We start from the raw sequence: 17716 nt of genomic DNA on the forward strand, positions 1-17716 counted from the left end.
ATTTGAAAACTGGGTCCTAGCCGGGCGGTGGTGGCGCACGCCTTTAATCCCAGCACTCGGGAGGCAGAGCCAGGCGGATCTCTGTGAGTTCGAGGCCAGCCTGGACTACCAAGTGAGTTCCAGGAAAGGCGCAAAGCTACACAGAGAAACCCTGTCTCGAAAAACCAAAAAAAAAAAAAAAAAAAAAAAAAAAAAGAAAACTGGGTCCAACCCTTCTGCAAGTTCTCCTAAAGACCCAGAGACCTTGGGGAGTCTCCTAAGCCTTCTTAGCTCCAGCCTGGATGGTCCTGCCCTGGGGGAATCCTCTGTTAATCTAGAACAGTGGTTCTCAACCTATGAGTCACGACCCCTTTGAAGACTCTTCACAGGGGTTGCCTAAAACCATCGGAAACCAAGATATTTACATTACAGTTCCTAACAGTAGTAAAGTTGCAGTTATGAAGCAGCAACGAAAATAATTTTATGGTTGGGGGGGTCACCACAACATGAGGACCTATATTAAAGGGTTGAGAAAGTTGAGAACCGCTGCTCTAGAGAGTTCTGTCCTATCTAGCTCTAAACCTACACACACACACACACACACACACACACACACACACACACACACACACACACACACACACACACACACACGCTGCCAGGGCACCTTTAGTTTCTTCCACACCATAGCTAACCCAAAGGCAGAGCCCTTCCCCAAAGCCTGCTAGACTAGCAGGTTCAGGCTAGTCTAGGGCGGGGACTTGGGAGGAGGGTCTAGAAGTTGTGAGGGCGAGGACACAGATCCATCTTTTAAAGCCTTGGAACTGGCCCTGAGGCGACGACAGCGGCCCTGGGCGGTCTTCGAACTGAGCTTTGCTTGGATCGCCTCCCCGGAGAGGCCAGAGGGCGCCATGGGCCGCTACCGCGTCCGAGTGGTCACTGGGGCCTGGCTCTTCTCGGGATCCCTCAACCGAGTGGGGCTGTGGCTGGTTGGGGCGCATCGGGAGGCGAAACTGGAGCTGCAGCTGAGGCCGGCGCGGGGCAAGGTTAGCGGGCAGTGTCCGGGCTGGGCGTGGGAGGTTGGCAAGGAACAGGGGTCTAGGGGCTGTGACTGCACCGCCGCAATGGAGTTTTGGGGAAGTGGGACGCAGGGAGTGAGGTCAATTACTGGCCTAGGCTGGTCTCCTTTCCCGGACCCTGGCCCAGGCAGCCCCTGACTCCTCCTGCAAAGAGAGCCCCAGAGCGGATGTAAATACAGGACTTGTGGTCAGTCCTGACGCTCCTCCGAGCTCCAGTGTGGTGGGAGCTCAAGGACCAGAATGAGGCAGGTGATGCTGCTGCTGCTCCATCATCCGCTCAGATCTCTGGTCAGCGCGCTGTAGACTCTGGTCTGCCCACAGAAACGGGACACCTTAGACCCACCAGACAGGTTAGGGGTGGAAGAGGGAGGGAGAGCGGGAGCGAGGGGAGTTCTTTGACCGCTGCGGTAAACTGAGGCTCCACAGAGGGCGGCTCCGTCTCCCTAAGGCTTCTCCCAATTCCTGCCACTAAGTCCGGCGAGTCTGGTCCCCACAGGAGGAGGAGTTTGCCTTCGATGTTGCCGAGGACTTGGGACCACTGCAGTTTGTGAAACTGCACAAACAGCACACAGTGGTGGACGACGCCTGGTTCTGCAACCTCATCGTGGTTCAGGGGCCCGGAACAAGCGCGGAGGCAGTGTTCCCCTGCTACCGCTGGGTGCAGGGAGAGGGAGTACTAAGCCTGCCCGAGGGTACAGGTGAGCTGGCAGCGTCTCACCCTGGGGAAGTGGGCGAAGGCCTGAGGGAGAGAGGAGTGCTGGAGGTGATGGGGGACGGGGCGGGGCTAAAGAGAAAGGATGGACAGGCGCTGGAGCAGTGAGTTTCCGAGATGCAGGTGAGGAAATGGGAAGAAGTTATGAATTTTCCAGGCGTTTCCCAGAGGAAGTGATGTTGCGAATGAATTAAAGAGGGCAATAATCGATCAGGAGACCCCGTTTTCCTAAATACGAAGTAGGTCACGGAGCTGTGGACACAGAAAAGCAAAGAACAACAGGATGAGTTCTGTAATTCAGAACAAGTTAGGGCAGGGACAGGTGACAGGCTCACAGAACAGCAAGCAACAGCCAGCCGGGAAGGGATGATGGGCAGCTGGTTTGATTGGAGTAGTGGGGACCACCTGGCAGGAGAGGGCATGCATAAGAGCTACAAAACTTCAAATACTTACCATGGGAAACAAGAGAAAGAGCTGAAAGGAAAGCCAGGGTGGCGTGGGTAGAAACACGAACCAGCGTGTTGAGATGGGTGGATCTAATCTAAGCGACAGCAGGGACAAGTCGGTAACTACAGAGTGGCCATGGGCTCAGGAGAGTGAAACCAGGCAATGAATGTAAGAGTAAAGGTGTCCACATGTTTAGGGTGTGAGATTAGCCAGAGCAACAGACAGGTGTGGTGTCAGTGACCAAGACTTTGTCACCTTAATTAGGGTGACTTTCCCCCAACTTTACACATTGATGAAATAAGGTCGGTAGGGGATTATGAGCTTAAGGAACCAGGAAACATGGCAGATATCTGGTCTGGAAGCAAGATGCCGGTGGAAGTCAGAGAAACTGTGAGCTCAGGCAAGAACCGGATGGATAGGTCAGGGGATCAGCCAGTCAAGTGAGGTAAAGCCAGAGATAAGACATCGGAACTCAGCAGCAAACACAGACTGGCTACAGAAAGAACAGGGACAGGAGGAAGAGCGTGCTCCAAAACAGACAAGAAGCGCAGCTAATTCTAACTCTCCCCAGCCCGCCTGGCAGGAGACAATGCCTTGGATGTCTTCCAGAAGCATCGAGAGAAGGAACTGAAGGAAAGACAGCAGACCTACTGGTGACCGTCCACCCACAGGCCTCCCAACTGCCCCCGCCTCTCCCCGCCCCACCCCCACCACTCATCTCAACACTCTCCCTGAAGTGCTGTCCCCAACTTCTAGCTGGGCCACCTGGAAGGAAGGCTTACCTCAGACAATAGCGGCAGACTGTAAGGATGACCTGCCTCTCAATATGAGATTCCACGAGGAGAAGAGGCTGGACTTTGAATGGACGCTGAAGGCGGGGTAAGAAAAGGGAGCCTGGGAGAGCCAAGCACCGGGGTGCCTGGTGAGGAACTAAGGCTCAGACGAGGGGATCACATCTTAACACCTGCCCTAGGGTTCTGGAAATGGGTCTCAAACGTGTTTACACCCTCCTGAGAAGCTGGAACCGTCTGGAGGACTTTGATCAGATCTTCTGGGGCCAGAAGAGTGCCTTGGCTGGTGAGTGGCTTTCCCAGATCTCCATGAACTCCCAGGGGTCCCTTTTCATTACCATGCATGGTTCCTGCAGCTCCTTGGCAAATTAAAATGTATTACACCTGATATTCTCACCAAGGCCTCCAAAATGACAAAAATTAAAAATGGGCAGAGCATAGGATAGTCTAAATCCCCGAGGTCCAGCGTGAAGAACAGAAACATCTAGACTATGGTAAATCTCTTCCTCCTTTCTGTGCCTCACCCCCACACCACAGAGAAGGTTCACCGGTGCTGGCAGGATGATGAGCTTTTTGGCTACCAGTTCCTCAATGGTGCCAACCCCATGCTGTTGAGACGCTCCACCTCTCTGCCCTCCAGGCTGGTACTGCCCTCTGGGACAGAGGAGCTCCAAGCCCAGTTGGAAAAAGAACTCCAGGTACCTCCCTCCGCCTGGCCTTGTTTTCTCATTACTAGTGTGTAAGACCTGTTGAGGTTGGGACACCAATATCAGGTGACAGAAAAGGAGGCACCCCTTGGTGCATGCCTTTTGCTAGAGAAGAAAAAAATCTGAAAAATAGCAATGCCATGTAGCTCCAAGGAACTCCAGTATGAACGCGGGAAGAGGATGGATCCCTAGGGCACAGGCTGGGTCCAGAGACATTAGAAGGAATCATGATACTCTAGCTGCTGTCATTTTCCTGGATCCCAGTGATCTTGGCAGGTGAAAAGGTGACACCTGTGCTATGGAGTGGGGCGATTAAGAGGTCTTCTGGAAAATTGTAAAGAGCTGAGTTTGGGAAGGATGAACTGGTCACCAGGAGGATAGGCCTATGCACACTGTGTTCAGTGGCAACGGCTCAGGAGACTCCGTGGAATATTCCTCAGAGTAGGTGAGATTCTTACAGAGCAGAGGAGGGCTTGCTGAGCTGATGGGAGCCAAGAGCAGAGAGAAGACCACTGGGAATGATAGGACAGGGGATTGGCCATCTGGACACAGAGTCAGGTTGCTAGTGCTTATGGTACAAACTGGATTGAGCAGGCCTATTCTGAACCCAGATCGGCTGCACATACCCCACACAAGACACCTACGCTCATCAGCGTGGTTTGTGTTTTGGGTGGTTATTTCACTTAAAGATGAGAGGAACTGGACCAACCAGATACCGTAGCTCTGCCAATAGGATTGATGGACAATGACAAGAAACTGGAAGCCATGTCTGTAAATGTCTTCCCTTTGTCTTGGTCCCTCTGTGTGAACTTTGACCTCTAAAAACGGGTGCATCCCTTTCTCCAGAATGGTTCCCTGTTTGAAGTTGACTTTATTCTGCTGGATGGGATTCCAGCCAACGTGATCCGAGGCGAGCAGCAGTACCTGGCTGCCCCTCTTGTCATGCTGAGGATGGACCCCAGCGGGAAGCTGCTACCCATGGCTATCCAGGTAAGGCTCCCTAAGTATCTCATTCCTAACACTGTTCTCTGTCCCTTAGACCTCTGCACCCAGAACCCCAGTGTCTAGGCTTGGCTCCCAGGCCCTCTCTCTTCTGAGAGCTACCCTCACTGCACAGCCTAGTTCCCCCAGCTCACCCAAATGGAAGTGTTTGCTCATGAGTCACAGAAGCAGCTGGGTGTGGTGGTGCATACCCATAATCCCAATACTCTGGAGGCAGAAGGATCCTGAGTTCAAGACTACCCAAGGATACATGACAAGTTTCGGGCCAGCCTGACCTACATATTAAGATCTTCAAACAAACAAACAAACAAACAATTCTCACCTATTCCCAGCAATTTTCAAATACTAGTGTGCTTCTGGATCACCTCAAGTACTTGGTGGGTGTAGCTCCATGCACAGCACTTACCTAGCATGCACAAGGCCCTGCATGGGGCCGTCAGGGGTAAGGAAATGTGTTAAGTCCCACCCCCAGACTTTCTGGTTCAGTGTATTTGAGGTGGATCTAAGAAAGTACTTTCCTTGCTAGTTCCAAATGAATGCTGAGATTAAGTAGCTGAGGACCACACTGAGAGCCATATTTAATCACCCAGCGTCCTCGCATCTAGGAATCCATTGTTGAATAACTCTTCTCACCCACACTCACATCAGTCATTGGCGAGCACTGGCAACGATCTTACACATCATCTTTGTCCCGTTTTGTTGTTCTCTGAGGCAGAGTTTCACTACGTAGTTGGCTGGTCTGGAAATTACCATGTAAACCAGATGGGCCTTGAAACCACAGAGATCCGCCTGCCTCTGCTCCCTGAGTAACTAAAGAGGAACACCACCACACCTGGCTCGCATCTAAGCCGCTTCTGCTCTCCATTTTATCACCTGATCTCTGAGCCCCACCACATTTTTGCTGGACCCCTGCTTCCCATCACTCAGCCTGCATTCAGCCCGCCCAGTGTGGCATTCTAGCGAGGAAAGCAGAGGGGCAGGTGTCTCATTCCTTCTACCTGAGTGTAAGCCGCTAGAAGGAAACAGTTTTATTTAGTCAGCGAATTCCCCAAGAACTGTCACCATGTCACAGAGGGGAAGTTCCATGAATACTCAATTTCAATTTCTCCCAGATTCAGCCTCCCAGTTCCAGCTCCCCAGCTCCAACATTGTTCCTGCCCTCAGATCCTCCTCTTGCCTGGCTCTTGGCTAAGATCTGGGTCCGAAGTTCAGATTTCCAACTGCAGGAGCTCCAGTTCCATTTGCTGAACACTCATCTGGTGGCTGAGGTCATCGCTGTTGCCACCATGAGGTGCCTCCCAGGACTGCACCCTATCTTCAAGGTACAGACTCTGCCCTCTGTCCCATCTCCCTTACAACCCAATGAGATGTTTTGAGACAAAGTCTCTAACTAGACCGGGAGCTCACCATTTCGGCTAGAGTGGCTGGCCATCAAGTCCCTGGAATCTACCTGTCTCCACCCTCCACAACTCAAAGGAGGTAGATACAACAGCAAAAATCTTCAGAGCAATCTCTGAGTGAAAATTGGGGGACAGAAACTACCAACACTTTGGAACTCATTTTAATCAAGCTGAGTCATTTAAGACCTCTTCAGGACCATTATTGAGGGAGAGCTCTGAAATTCTCAAACATCTGACCGTGTCACAGTGGGCTTACAATATAGTCGAGACACCATCACTTGGGGGTGGAGGGAGCATTACTCCCACCTCAGAAGACAAATGGGTAAGAACCAACTGGGGGTGGGGGAGATGGCCAGTGGATAAAATGCTTGCCACTCAAGCGTGAGGACCCGAGTGTGGATCCCCGGCACCCACGCAAAATCCAAGTACAGTGGCTCATCTGTAGCCCCAGCAGTGTGATGGTGGGGGGACAGAGGGAACCAACTTCCAAAAGTTGTCCTCCGACCTCCACATAGGCACCATGACAGACGTGTGCCCATACACACTTACTCATGTGCAAATAAAATAATGTAATAAAAATAAAAAGATTTGAAAAATCTTCATAACATTTCACATATAGAGAATATCCCACACATCCCAAAACTGGTGCAAGCGTATAAAAGGGGGGTGACTGTCAGGGCTAGTTTTGGGGCAAAATGAGGCATCTGTTTTAGCTGCATGGTATGGAAAGCGTTGTTGGGGTATTCGAGTGAGGAATATGGTAAGAACCAATCCCTCCAGCTGGGTGCTTCCGTTTGACTGCCCAAGCCTGGCCAATATAGCTGGGACCCCTTTGGAATTACCCCTTGGGTAACACAGGCTGATTAATAGTACCCTGGGTTTCATTTACCCCACAATGCCACCTGCATCTTCTACTCACTGTGTATAGTTAAAGCCTATATTCACACTTGAAATTTTCTTTTCTGGCTCAGCCTCCTCCTGTCTCCATCCACCCTAACAACTCCATCACAGGACACCGGAGGGCTAAATGTGCCGATGTCCCAAGGGCTACCTTACTGTGCAGAATCTGGACTTTGATGGTCAGGGTCTAAGTCCTAAATCTTACCTGATATTTTCCAAATGTTCACTTTTGTTTTGTTTTGTTTTGCTTTTGAGACAGGGGTCTCATCCAACCCAGGCTGGCCTCAAACTCTCTCTAACTAAAGACATCCTTGAACTTCTCTGATCCTCCTTCATCCACCTCCCACATGCTTGGATCAGAGGCATGCACCACCACACCCAGTTTATGGAGCTCTGGAAACTGAACCTGAAGGCTTTGTACATGATACCCAAGCATTTTGCCACCCAAGATACATCTGCAGCCTAGATGTGCACATTTTAAAACTATGACGGGAGGTCTCTGTTAGGACTGTTAAAGGATGCACGACATAAACTGTAATGTGACGCACACGAAATGCTATCTAATAAGTTCTTGCAATTTTTCTTCAGAGTTGTTTCCAGGCATCTTTTCTTCTCATATGACTTGGGGCTTTCTATGACATTCAGAATCCTGTGTGGTTTTTCCAAAAAAAAAACAAAAAACAAAAACCTCAGACTCATGTGAGCTGCTTTGATATCTCAAGATCAAAGTGATCAGTTAGCACTTCCTGTGTTTGGCATAAGCAATTCAGATAAACACCAAAATTAGACGAAATATGAGTATGTACTGTGTAAAAAAAAAGAGGACAAAAGGAATGTATGAGAATGAGGTGGATTTTTATACCAGCCAAGGAAAAGGAGAGGAGACCCAGCAGTACCATCAAGGCTGGGGGACAGATTGGATGCTGACACTCCTCTGTGTAAGCAGAAAGCTTCATAAGCCCTCCCCCACAAGCCACTCCCAAAGAAACCCAATCGGCAAGTAACCAAAGAATGGAGGAGCATTCAAGGAATATGCAGGCTAATTTAAGCTATGAGGATATAAACGATAGAATATAAGAAAATCAAAAGGCGCTGAGAGCCCCTAAAAGACACCCACACTCGAGGTGGAAGGAAAGAGAATGATTGGGGGATCCTTTATGTAGACACTTCACCTACAGGGTCACACACACACATCACTACAGCTCCCTCGGATAAGAGCCTGTTATTGCCCCCTGTTGGCAGCTGGGGATATTGCACATTAAATAGTAATTAACTTGGTTAAGTATCAGAGTGTTAAGGTGTGGGCTGAAATCCTAGTCACCATGGCTCTACAGGACAACTGCTGAGGAATTTAGAAAGTGTGATGAGTGATCAGAGAACTAAGGGTCCAGCCTGTCAAGGCAGCAGCAGATCGAACGCATCAAGAGGACAGTAGGACATTGGTGTCAGGTCCTACATGGCCGGTCTCAAGTACAGCCCCTTCAATCTCCACTCCAGCTCCTAGTTCCCCACATCCGTTACACTATGGAAATCAACACACGAAGCCGGACCCAGCTCATCTCAGATGGGGGAATATTTGATCAGGTAAGGGGGGTATGGTGCCACCCAATCTCCCAGCTTCCGTTGACAGTCTGAACATTTGGGGATGCCAGGCCAACTTCCATGGAAATCTTAAGCCTTAACCTATGAGTCCTGCTCATTCATATACATGACTTTAAATCTGAAAACTCCATGCCTGGGCACCATATAGCCCGTGCTTCTCTAACCCTGCTTCCATCCATCAAGACCTGTCAACTTGCTTGTCCCAGGTAGTGAGCACAGGTGGAGGGGGCCATGTTCAGCTGCTCACTCGGGCAATGGCTCAGCTGACTTACTGCTCCCTCTGTCCTCCTGACGACCTGGCTGACCGAGGCCTGCTGAGACTCCCAAGTGCTCTCTATGCTCAGGATGCTTTGCAGCTCTGGGAAGTCACTGCCAGGTGAGCGGGGTGAGTGTAAGGGAATGGGTGAGATCTGGCTTGAGGCGGGAAGTCTCTCCCCAGAGAGAGAGGAGAGGAAAAGGTGGAGTCAGTTGTCAGGTTTAAAAACAAAGAGACTACTGTGGGGAAGGCTTTGCCCTGGAGGAGATGGGAATGGGGGGGGGGGGGGGTTGGGGGGAAGGTGAGGGGGACGGGAGGGGGGAGAAACAAGGGAATCCGTGGCTGATATGTAGAACTGAATTGTATTGCAAAATAAAAAAAAAAAAAACAAAACAAAAAAAACAAAGAGACTAGCCGGGCGGTGGTGGCGCACGCCTTTAATCCCAGCACTCGGGAGGCAGAGCCAGGTGGATCTCTGTGAGTTCGAGGCCAGCCTGGGCTACCAAGTGAGTTCCAGGACAGGCGCAAAGCTACACAGAGAAACCCTGTCTCGAAAAACCAAAAAAAAAAAAAAAACAAAAAAAAAAAACAAAACAAAACAAAGAGACTAGAGTAGGGGCAGGACACAGACGAGGACAGCAGTTAGAGCGGAGGCTGGGGGATCTGGAAGAACCAGGGTTTTGTCAGGAGTGACTAGCAGTCATGTGAGGATGTGTAGAATGACTAACATCTCTTTTCCTTACATGAATATACCCGAGCCCTGGGGTGTAACTCAATCACAGGATGCTTGCTTAGCATGAGCAAAGCCTTCATTTTGATCCCTAATGCTGCAATAAATTAATTTCAAAACACAAATCTGGTAGGATCCAACCCAAGCAGAGTGAGAGCCAGATGAGAGGTGACCCCAGAAAAGAGGTGAGAGGTTGGAGCCTCTGCTCTGGGCTCAGTTTCCTTCTCTGGGCAGGTACGTGGAAGGGATGGTCCACCTCTTCTACCAGAGTGATGACATTGTAAGGGGAGACCCAGAGCTGCAGGCCTGGTGTCGGGAGATCACTGAGGTGGGGCTGTGCCATGCCCAGGACAGAGGTAAGATCTGTCCCAGAGACAAGCGTTCCTCCCCAGACCTCAGGAACAGAACTCCCCAATCAAACCTGCCCTTCCATTCATGAAAGCATCCTCCATGCCTCCAAATACCGAGAACCATCCTATATACCCAGGTTGTCCCTCCTTAGGAGGCCCTGACCATCAACTCATACTCAGGTCCTCAGTCATGTCTATAACTTGCCATAGCATGGGACTCAGCTAGCGCAGAACTACAATGAGTTCTGTCCAGTCCCTGCCGGGGTTTGTGGAGTTCTGTGCTCATGGTTCCCTATTTCTCTACATAGAGACATAAATGGGAAAAATTTCCCACCAAAGCCCATCATGTCCCACCGTGGCTATCCCTTTTCTTCCTGCCTGCTACTGTCCACACACAGAGGGTTCTGGCATGTTGCACATTTGCCAGACTGCAATGTCATTTCTACACCTCAACACTATCTGCACGCTATGGCTCAAATCTGAACTCAGTGTCCTGACCCTTGGGGCTTTGGTTAACCTGATCCTCACTATCCAGCTCCCGTACCACCAGTCAGGGTGCAGCCACTACTTCTGGTCAGCTTCCATCCTCCTCCTTAACTCCCGAAAGAACTAGCCTTTCCTGCGCTATCTAAACACAAGGCCGCCTCCTCCTCTCCGGCTTTGAGGTTCCTTTCGGTCACTGCCCCTCTGACTTCCACCACCTTGAGTCCCATCCACTGCTTCTTTATGGCACAGCGGAGCCCCCATGGCCAGACTCTGCAATGCAGCAAACCCCTGTATCCTGGAGAGAGCCTCTCATCGAGGAGGCAAGGGTTCCCCACCTCCACTCTGGCAGGAGTGTTTCTCTAGTGTTTCTCGGTCCTGACCTTTTGGCTTCATGTGTCCAAACAGACCTTCTTCTCCTAGCCTTCTCCTCAAGCAGTATCTACATCTTGAAATTTACAACAAATATTCAGTGTCTTAGTTTGTTTGGATCGAAATAATGAGACAGATAGTGTAGCTTAAATATCAGATGTTTATTTCTCACCATTCTGGAGGCTGAAGGTCTGAGGCAGAGTGCCTGTATGTTTGGTTCTGGTGGGCACTCTTCCGGTTGACCCAAGTGACTTCCATGGCAGAGAGAGAACTAGATGTCCGTCCTGTCTCATAAGGACACCGCCATCTCTCATGAGAGCTCCAACCTCATGACCTTATAAACTTCCAGTGACTCCTGTGTTCAAATACCATCACACTGGCAAATAATTTCAGAGTATTAACTTGGGGGTGGAAACACAAGCATTCATTCCATAACATAAATATTACTTTAACCTCCACAAACAGCTTCTCAGCCCCTCGCCTCTCTATTCTCTCAACTCACAGAGCTCACGTTTGCCTAACTTTCCTGCTGCACTTAGAGGAAGTATGCTAAAATTAAAATGGGTAATAGAATAGCAGTCAGGAACCCGAGTTCAAAGTCAGCTTCTGGTTTTCCCCACTGGGTAATCTTGACAAGCATTTACTCTCGCTGGTCTTTGATTTTCTTATCTAGAAAACAGGTGTGATTATCTATGCGCCAGCTCAACTCAAAGCTCCCACACGTACTGTAAAATAACTGGCATGAGGTAAATCAGGACTTTGTTGTTGTTTGGAGACAGGCTCATTTAGCCTAGCTGGGCCTCAAACTTACTACATAGTGAATGCTGGCCTTGAACTCATGCTCTTCCTGCCTCAGCCTCCTAAGTGCTGGGGTTACAGGCATGTGCCACCAGGCCCAGCTCAGGACTTCTCTTATTCTCCATTGTGTAACTAAGAGACTATAATTCCCTGTCTAGAAATAGGAAGAAGCATCATTAATTCTTTTTTTTTGGGGGGGGGGTTGTTTTGTTTGTTTGTTTGTTTTTCAAGACAGGTTTTCTCTGTGTAGTTTTTGGTGCCTGTCCTGGATCTTGCTCTGTAGACCAGGCTGGCCTCAGACTCACAGAGATCTGCCTGGCTTTGCCTCCCAAGTGCTGGGATTAAAGGTATGTGCCACCACTGCCTGGCACATCATTAATTTTTAATCAACTAGGGATAACTGATTGCCCAGCCCCTAATCCTTCCATAATAAGAGTATCTATTATTTGCTGAGCACTATTTAAAAACAGATGATTTTGATGCTTTTTTTTTTAAGACAGGCTCTCACTGTGTAGTCCAGACAATGGTGCAGGCTGGCTTGGAACTTTACACGTAGGCTGGGCTGGCCAGGAACTCACAAGCCTCCTGCCTCTGAGCTGGGATTACATACATGCACCACTACATCCATTGTGCAGATGGGAAAAACTGGAATGTGGAGAGGTTAGGTAATTGGTCTAGAGCAGTGGCTCTCAACTTTCCTACTGCTGCGACCTTTAATGCAGTTCCTCATGTTATGCGGACTTCCAACCTTTGCATTAGTTTGTTGCTACTTCGGAACTGTAATTTTACTATTGTCATAAATCAAAATGTAAATATCTGATATGCAGAACATCTGATATAGGACCCCTGTGGAGGTTCAAGACCCACAGGCTGAGAACCTCTGGTCTAAAGTAATAGGCCAGTATTGGAACCTATATCTGATACAAATATATCTGCATAAATAAAAACCCCAGGGGCTGGAGAGATGGCTCAGTGGTTAAGAGCACTGGCTGCTCTTCTTGAGGTCCTGAGTTCAATTCCCAGCAACCACATGGTGGCTCGAAACCATCTGTAATGAGATCTGGTGCCCTTTTCTGGCATACAGGGATACATGCAGACAGAACACTGTATACATAATAAATAAGTCTAAAAAAAAAAAGATACCCTGTTAACACACTTAAAAAAAAAAACACACATCCGTTCTAAAACACAGAGTGTCCTTGCTTTCTCTCCTCTTATTCTGCAGTCTTTAGATCTCGCTCTTCTCCCTGCAGGTTTCCCTGTCTCCTTCCAGACCCGGGCTCAGCTGGGCCATTTCCTTACCATGTGTATCTTCACATGCACTTCCCAGCATGCCGCCATCAACCAGGGCCAGGTACAGAGAGAAGAGGGCCCAGGGCCCAGGAAGCAAGTGTTTGGACCTTGGGATAGCCAAGGCAGAGGTGGGGATTCAGATCCTACTACCTGGTTCTGAGTCACTTTCCTTCCCCAGCTGGACTGGTTCGGTTGGGTACCTAATGCTCCATGCACAATGAGGATGCCCCCACCCACCAACAAGGAAGATGTTACTATGGAGACGGTGATGGGCTCGCTACCTGACATTCACAAGTCCTGTCTTCAAATGACCATCACATGGCATCTGGGTCGCCTCCAGCCAGACATGGTGAGTACAGATCAAGGAGAGGAAAGTAACAATTGGGAGGAAGTATCAGTGTGAGGGGCTGGGTGTCTTCCGGCTGGAACCTGAATGATCCGTTCTGTCCCAGGTACCCCTAGGACAACACAAAGAAAAATATTTCTCAGACCCCAGGACCAAAACTGTGCTCAGCCGATTTCAAGCAGATTTGGGGAATTTGGAAAGAGAGATTATAGCCCGGAATGAGCAACTTGACCTGCCCTATGAATACCTCAAGCCCAGCCGCATAGAGAACAGTATCACCATCTGAGGCTGAGGTGGCGGCACCCAGAAGAATCCCATCAGCTCTAGGGCTGCTGCCGCTCTCTTGGTTCCGTGCCTTCTCACATCTGCTGCTAAGACTCTAATTCCTCTCCCGACTAAGCACACTCCACAGCAGGAGTCTACCACAGGGCACTAAATGTTCTGCTGTAAAGAGGAACAGTCTTTGTAGGCCATATACTTTCTGCCACAATTACTTAGCTCTCTCTGTACCATTAAAGCAGCCACCAACATTATGAGTGTGACTATCTTCCAATAAAACTTTATGTATGGACACTGAGATGTGAACTTCACATGTCACCACACAGTATTTTGGCTTTTTTTTTCCCCCAGCCATTTAAAAACAAAAACAAAGCCAGGCAGTGGTGACACTCACCTTTAATCCCAGCACTTGGGAGGCAGAGGCAGGCAGAATTCTGAGTTCAAGGCCAGCCTGGTCTACAGAGTAAATTCCAGGACAGACACAGAGAAAAACCCTGTCTCAAAACAAACAAACAAACAAACAAACAAACAACAAACAACAAGCAAACAAGCAAAAATAAAAGTGCTTTGCTTGAGGGTCATGCACAGTTTCAGAACAGATTTGGTCTAACCTCATACAAGCCTCAGGCCTAAAATTCCAATTTCTAGAAAAACATCCAAGAGCCAGGGTTGTGGAGAGGACATCGATATTTCTGAATGAAATCAACTATTTCAGCTAATTCCCCTTGCCAGGAACCAGACCTCATGTTTGATAGCCAACTTGTAAATTCCTGACTCTCTTCCTTGACAATTCCCCCTCTACCCCCACTTTTCCAATTTGAACACAAACCCTGGATAGCCCTAATAAAGGTGTTGCTGGCCCCAAGTAGAAAACATTTCCCAAAACAGCTTCCCTCCCCAACAGTCACAAACAAGAGAGGCAGAGAACCCTTGTTTCACGCCTGCTTACCACGCAGTAATCACAGGTTCTCTTTCACAACCATTTCGAGACCAAGATCCACAAAATAAACAAAAAAAAAAAATGCCACAAGATTCTAGTCGATGACAGGGTTCCTCTGTTTGGTGCTGGGGTCTTGAAATTAAAGTGTATTCTCCCAACCGTTCTGTGGCTATTGTCCTTACGAGCATGGGTATACCGAACTCAGTGCAAAATTTTTCTTCATCAGTGGCCCTGAGCTTGAACCCCAGCCCTGGAGAGGAGGGGGTGTTCTTTAAACATATCTAATTAGTACAAATATATTTCTCACTAGTGAAGTTACCAAATTTGTTTTGGAGAGGAAGGCCTATTCTTATTTTTACATCCTGTGGTGGTTTGAATGAGAATGGCCCCATAGGATCATATATTTGAATGTTTGGTTGAGAGTGGAACTGTTCGAAAGGACTACAAGGATTAGGCGAGCTGAGGCCTTGTTAGAGGAAGTATGTCACTGGGAGTGGGCTTTGGTTTCAAAAGCCCATGCCAGGCGCAGTCAGTACGGCCCTCCGCGCCACTGATCAGGATGTAGTTCTGCTCCAGGTCACGCCATGTCTGCCGCCACGCTCCCCACTATGATGATAGCGGACTAAACCTCTGCAACTGTAAGGGAGCCCCAGTTAAATGCTTTCTAAGAGTTGCCTTGGTTGTGGTGTCTCCTCACAGCACTGTGACCACGACACATCTTATGTTCTGGCTTAAAGTGCCTGGAGCTTTTTCAGTGGAGAGAGAAGCAACAGCCACATTTTAGTGTATTTCCTCCTTTCTCCCCCACACTTAGCAAGTCTGCTTGCCTTCATAATGTGTCCAATGAGTCTGCTTTCCTAGCCCCATATTTTTCCCTGAACGTGGCATTAGAACGATACTGTATTTCAAGTGAAGCATTTCCAGGGTCAAGAAGACCTCAACTATTTAAAAAGCGTCCTCCAAGCCAGATGCTCAGCCTCGGGTAGGGGCTCTTCCTCTTTCCTCTGAAAGTGTCAAAGCATCTTTCGAAAGGGGGACCTGGATAGAGGCGATAGACCTCCACGCCGAGTAATCTCACCATCTCGCTTACCGTTTCCCCCATCACAGAAGACCACCGGAGACTAAGGGATGCGTGTAGGGGGTGAGGAATTAGACGATCCCGAGCTTCTCGACCTAACCGAACAGTCCAATACTCAACTCAGCCGGCGCTCATTCCCACTAGATTCTTTCCTGACGCCAGGTTAAAGCTAGTTCCTGGTCATGTGACCTGCCAAGTCGGTCACGTGAGATGCCCGCTCCTTCCATTCCAAGACGGGGTAGGTGAAGAGGAAGAACCATCAGGCCCTAGTTCCTGCATCACTCACGTCCCTACTACCTAGATCAGGGAGGACTTACAGAGTTGCTGCTTCGGATTCTGGCCCCGCGTCCTCCGCCCGAGGCTTGGCCCTCCGCCTGGCGCAGCGCTCCCTGCCCGCCCCAGAGTGGTCCGCGCCCAAGGCCACGCCCCCGCCGCTCGGCGCCGCGCAAGTCCCCAAATCCAGCTCCGTGTCCCCGGCGTCTCCAGGGTTCCCTCTCGCCGCTTCTGCGCCTCGATCTTCAGTCTCTAGCGATCCCTCCCTCCTTCCTCCATGGCGTCGCTCCTGTGCTGTGGGCCGAAGCTGGCCGCCTGTGGCATTGTCCTCAGCGCCTGGGGAGTGATCATGTTGGTGAGAGGGCTGCCCCCCGAGAATCGGAGCCGGCCTGAGGGGCTCCGGGGTTGAAGGGTTGGGAGGCCGGGAACCCCCAGGCCTTTGGAAGTAGCAGACAGATTAAGGGTCTGGCTAGCTAGTCTCTGGAAAACGAGACGGAACTTAGATCGGAAAAAAAAATGGGAACTAGAGCGACAGGGTGATGGGGCAGGACCCTGGGAATGGGAGCCAACGCTGGTAAGTTTGCGGACCCCTCAAGGTAAACAAGAGCTAGGCCCCTGAGACATGCTTGAGTTGGATGGAGGCGAGGAAGAAGTGTGCTTGCTCTTCTCCAGGGCTCTACCGGCCTTCACATTCAGAAATATGAAGTGCTGGGTTTCCCTCCTCTCTTACGCCTGGTCCCATGATAATGACGCGTCTTGGAGAGCTGTTTGCTATACCCCCTTGTACCCAGCCACTCTTCCCAGTGTCCTACCTCATGCCCTACTCCAGATGGCTGAGTCCGAATCCAGCTACAACCACCCTGCTCCTAGCCCTTTCTGGTTATCTAAGGGGCATGTGTTGGGCCAACATTAGAAATGGGAGGAGCTTAGGGAGCCACCAAGGGGTAAGGTGCCAGAATTTGACAACCTACCTACCTATACCTTTGTTCTTCCAGATAATGCTCGGGATATTTTTCAATGTCCACTCTGCTGTGTTAATTGAGGACGTTCCCTTCACAGAGAAAGATTTTGAGTAAGTGGTCGGGGACTTAGGCAATCCTGGGCGCAGATGAGAAGTAGCAGGGTCTGGGCTCAGAATTATGTGGGAGACACTGCTGAAGGCTGGACGTTTATGGCCTTAAGTGAGGGACTGCAAGAAGAGAGCTGCTGTCTATAAAGTAGTTCAGTGGCAAACGTGTGCTTAACATGCAAGGCCCTAGTTTCAATCCCCAGCATAAAAAGTGTTTTAAAAAAATGCATTTGGGGAGCAGTCTTGCAAGCTAGGCTTCCGTGGCCACCCCAAGCCCACCAGCTTAGATGTGGCCTCTTCTAATGTTTGGCCTTCCTGAGCCTTCATCTACTTCTGCAAAAATGGATCCCATGATAGAACTCATCCCGTATGGTTGTCAGGAAGACTATTAGAGACGTCAACGCGTTTAGCATGGTGTCTGGTGCACAGTACTACGTGCGTATTGGATGCCGGGTGACTGACATGTCCCTGCTTACTCGCCACCCTCCAGGAACGGCCCTCAGAACATATACAGCCTGTACGAGCAGGTCAGTTACAACTGCTTCATCGCCGCGGGCCTCTACCTCCTCCTCGGCGGCTTCTCCTTCTGCCAAGTTCGGCTCAATAAGCGAAAGGAATACATGGTGCGCTAGAGCGCAGCCGGGCTCTCCCTCCCCACCCCCCTTCTCTATTTAAGGACTCCTCGGCCCCGTCTGTCCCACCCATCTGGCGTCCTCCGGGGCCGAGTTACCCCCGGCAGGACCGCATCCCTGGCCCTGCAAACCCTGGAGGGGGCCGGTGCTGACCGCGCCCTATCCTGAACCACAATAAAAAGCAGCGGTTCTCCTGAG

At 49.9% G+C, this 17716-nt stretch overlaps 2 protein-coding genes and 1 long non-coding RNA gene across 4 annotated transcripts; 2 read left to right on the forward strand and 1 right to left on the reverse strand.

The window, feature by feature from the left end:
• The first annotated feature begins 781 nt into the window (after positions 1-781).
• Positions 782-15550, forward strand: Alox12 (arachidonate 12-lipoxygenase, 12S type). The gene is made up of 14 exons (XM_052757784.1): positions 782-1025; positions 1555-1756; positions 2789-2870; positions 2974-3096; positions 3191-3294; positions 3546-3706; positions 4562-4705; positions 5830-6039; positions 8515-8601; positions 8826-8995; positions 9840-9961; positions 12862-12962; positions 13080-13250; positions 13354-15550. The coding sequence occupies exons 1-14, from the start codon at positions 891-893 to the stop codon at positions 13531-13533; spliced, it is 1992 nt and encodes a 663-aa protein (XP_052613744.1). The 5' UTR covers positions 782-890; the 3' UTR covers positions 13534-15550.
• LOC128122318 (uncharacterized) lies at positions 10951-15811 on the reverse strand. Of its 2 annotated transcripts, none has more exons than XR_008222400.1 (3): positions 15557-15811; positions 12911-13359; positions 10951-11186 (listed from the first exon to the last, which is right to left on the reverse strand). It is a non-coding gene; the product is annotated as an uncharacterized LOC128122318 (long non-coding RNA). The 2 variants fall into 2 exon arrangements; XR_008222399.1 differs by having other exon boundaries at positions 13183-13359; positions 15557-15705.
• A 164-nt stretch (positions 15812-15975) lies between these two features.
• On the forward strand, positions 15976-17715 carry Rnasek (ribonuclease K). Its single transcript, XM_052757783.1, has 3 exons — positions 15976-16172; positions 16813-16889; positions 17377-17715. Exons 1-3 carry the CDS (start codon positions 16095-16097, stop codon positions 17516-17518), a joined length of 297 nt encoding a protein of 98 aa, XP_052613743.1. The 5' UTR covers positions 15976-16094; the 3' UTR covers positions 17519-17715.
• The last annotated feature ends 1 nt before the right edge of the window (position 17716 follows it).

The sequence above is a fragment of the Peromyscus californicus genome, unplaced genomic scaffold (assembly GCF_007827085.1).
Source record: "Peromyscus californicus insignis strain IS unplaced genomic scaffold, ASM782708v3 Scaffold_3__1_contigs__length_106647218, whole genome shotgun sequence".
NCBI classification, from domain to species: Eukaryota; Metazoa; Chordata; class Mammalia; order Rodentia; family Cricetidae; genus Peromyscus; species Peromyscus californicus.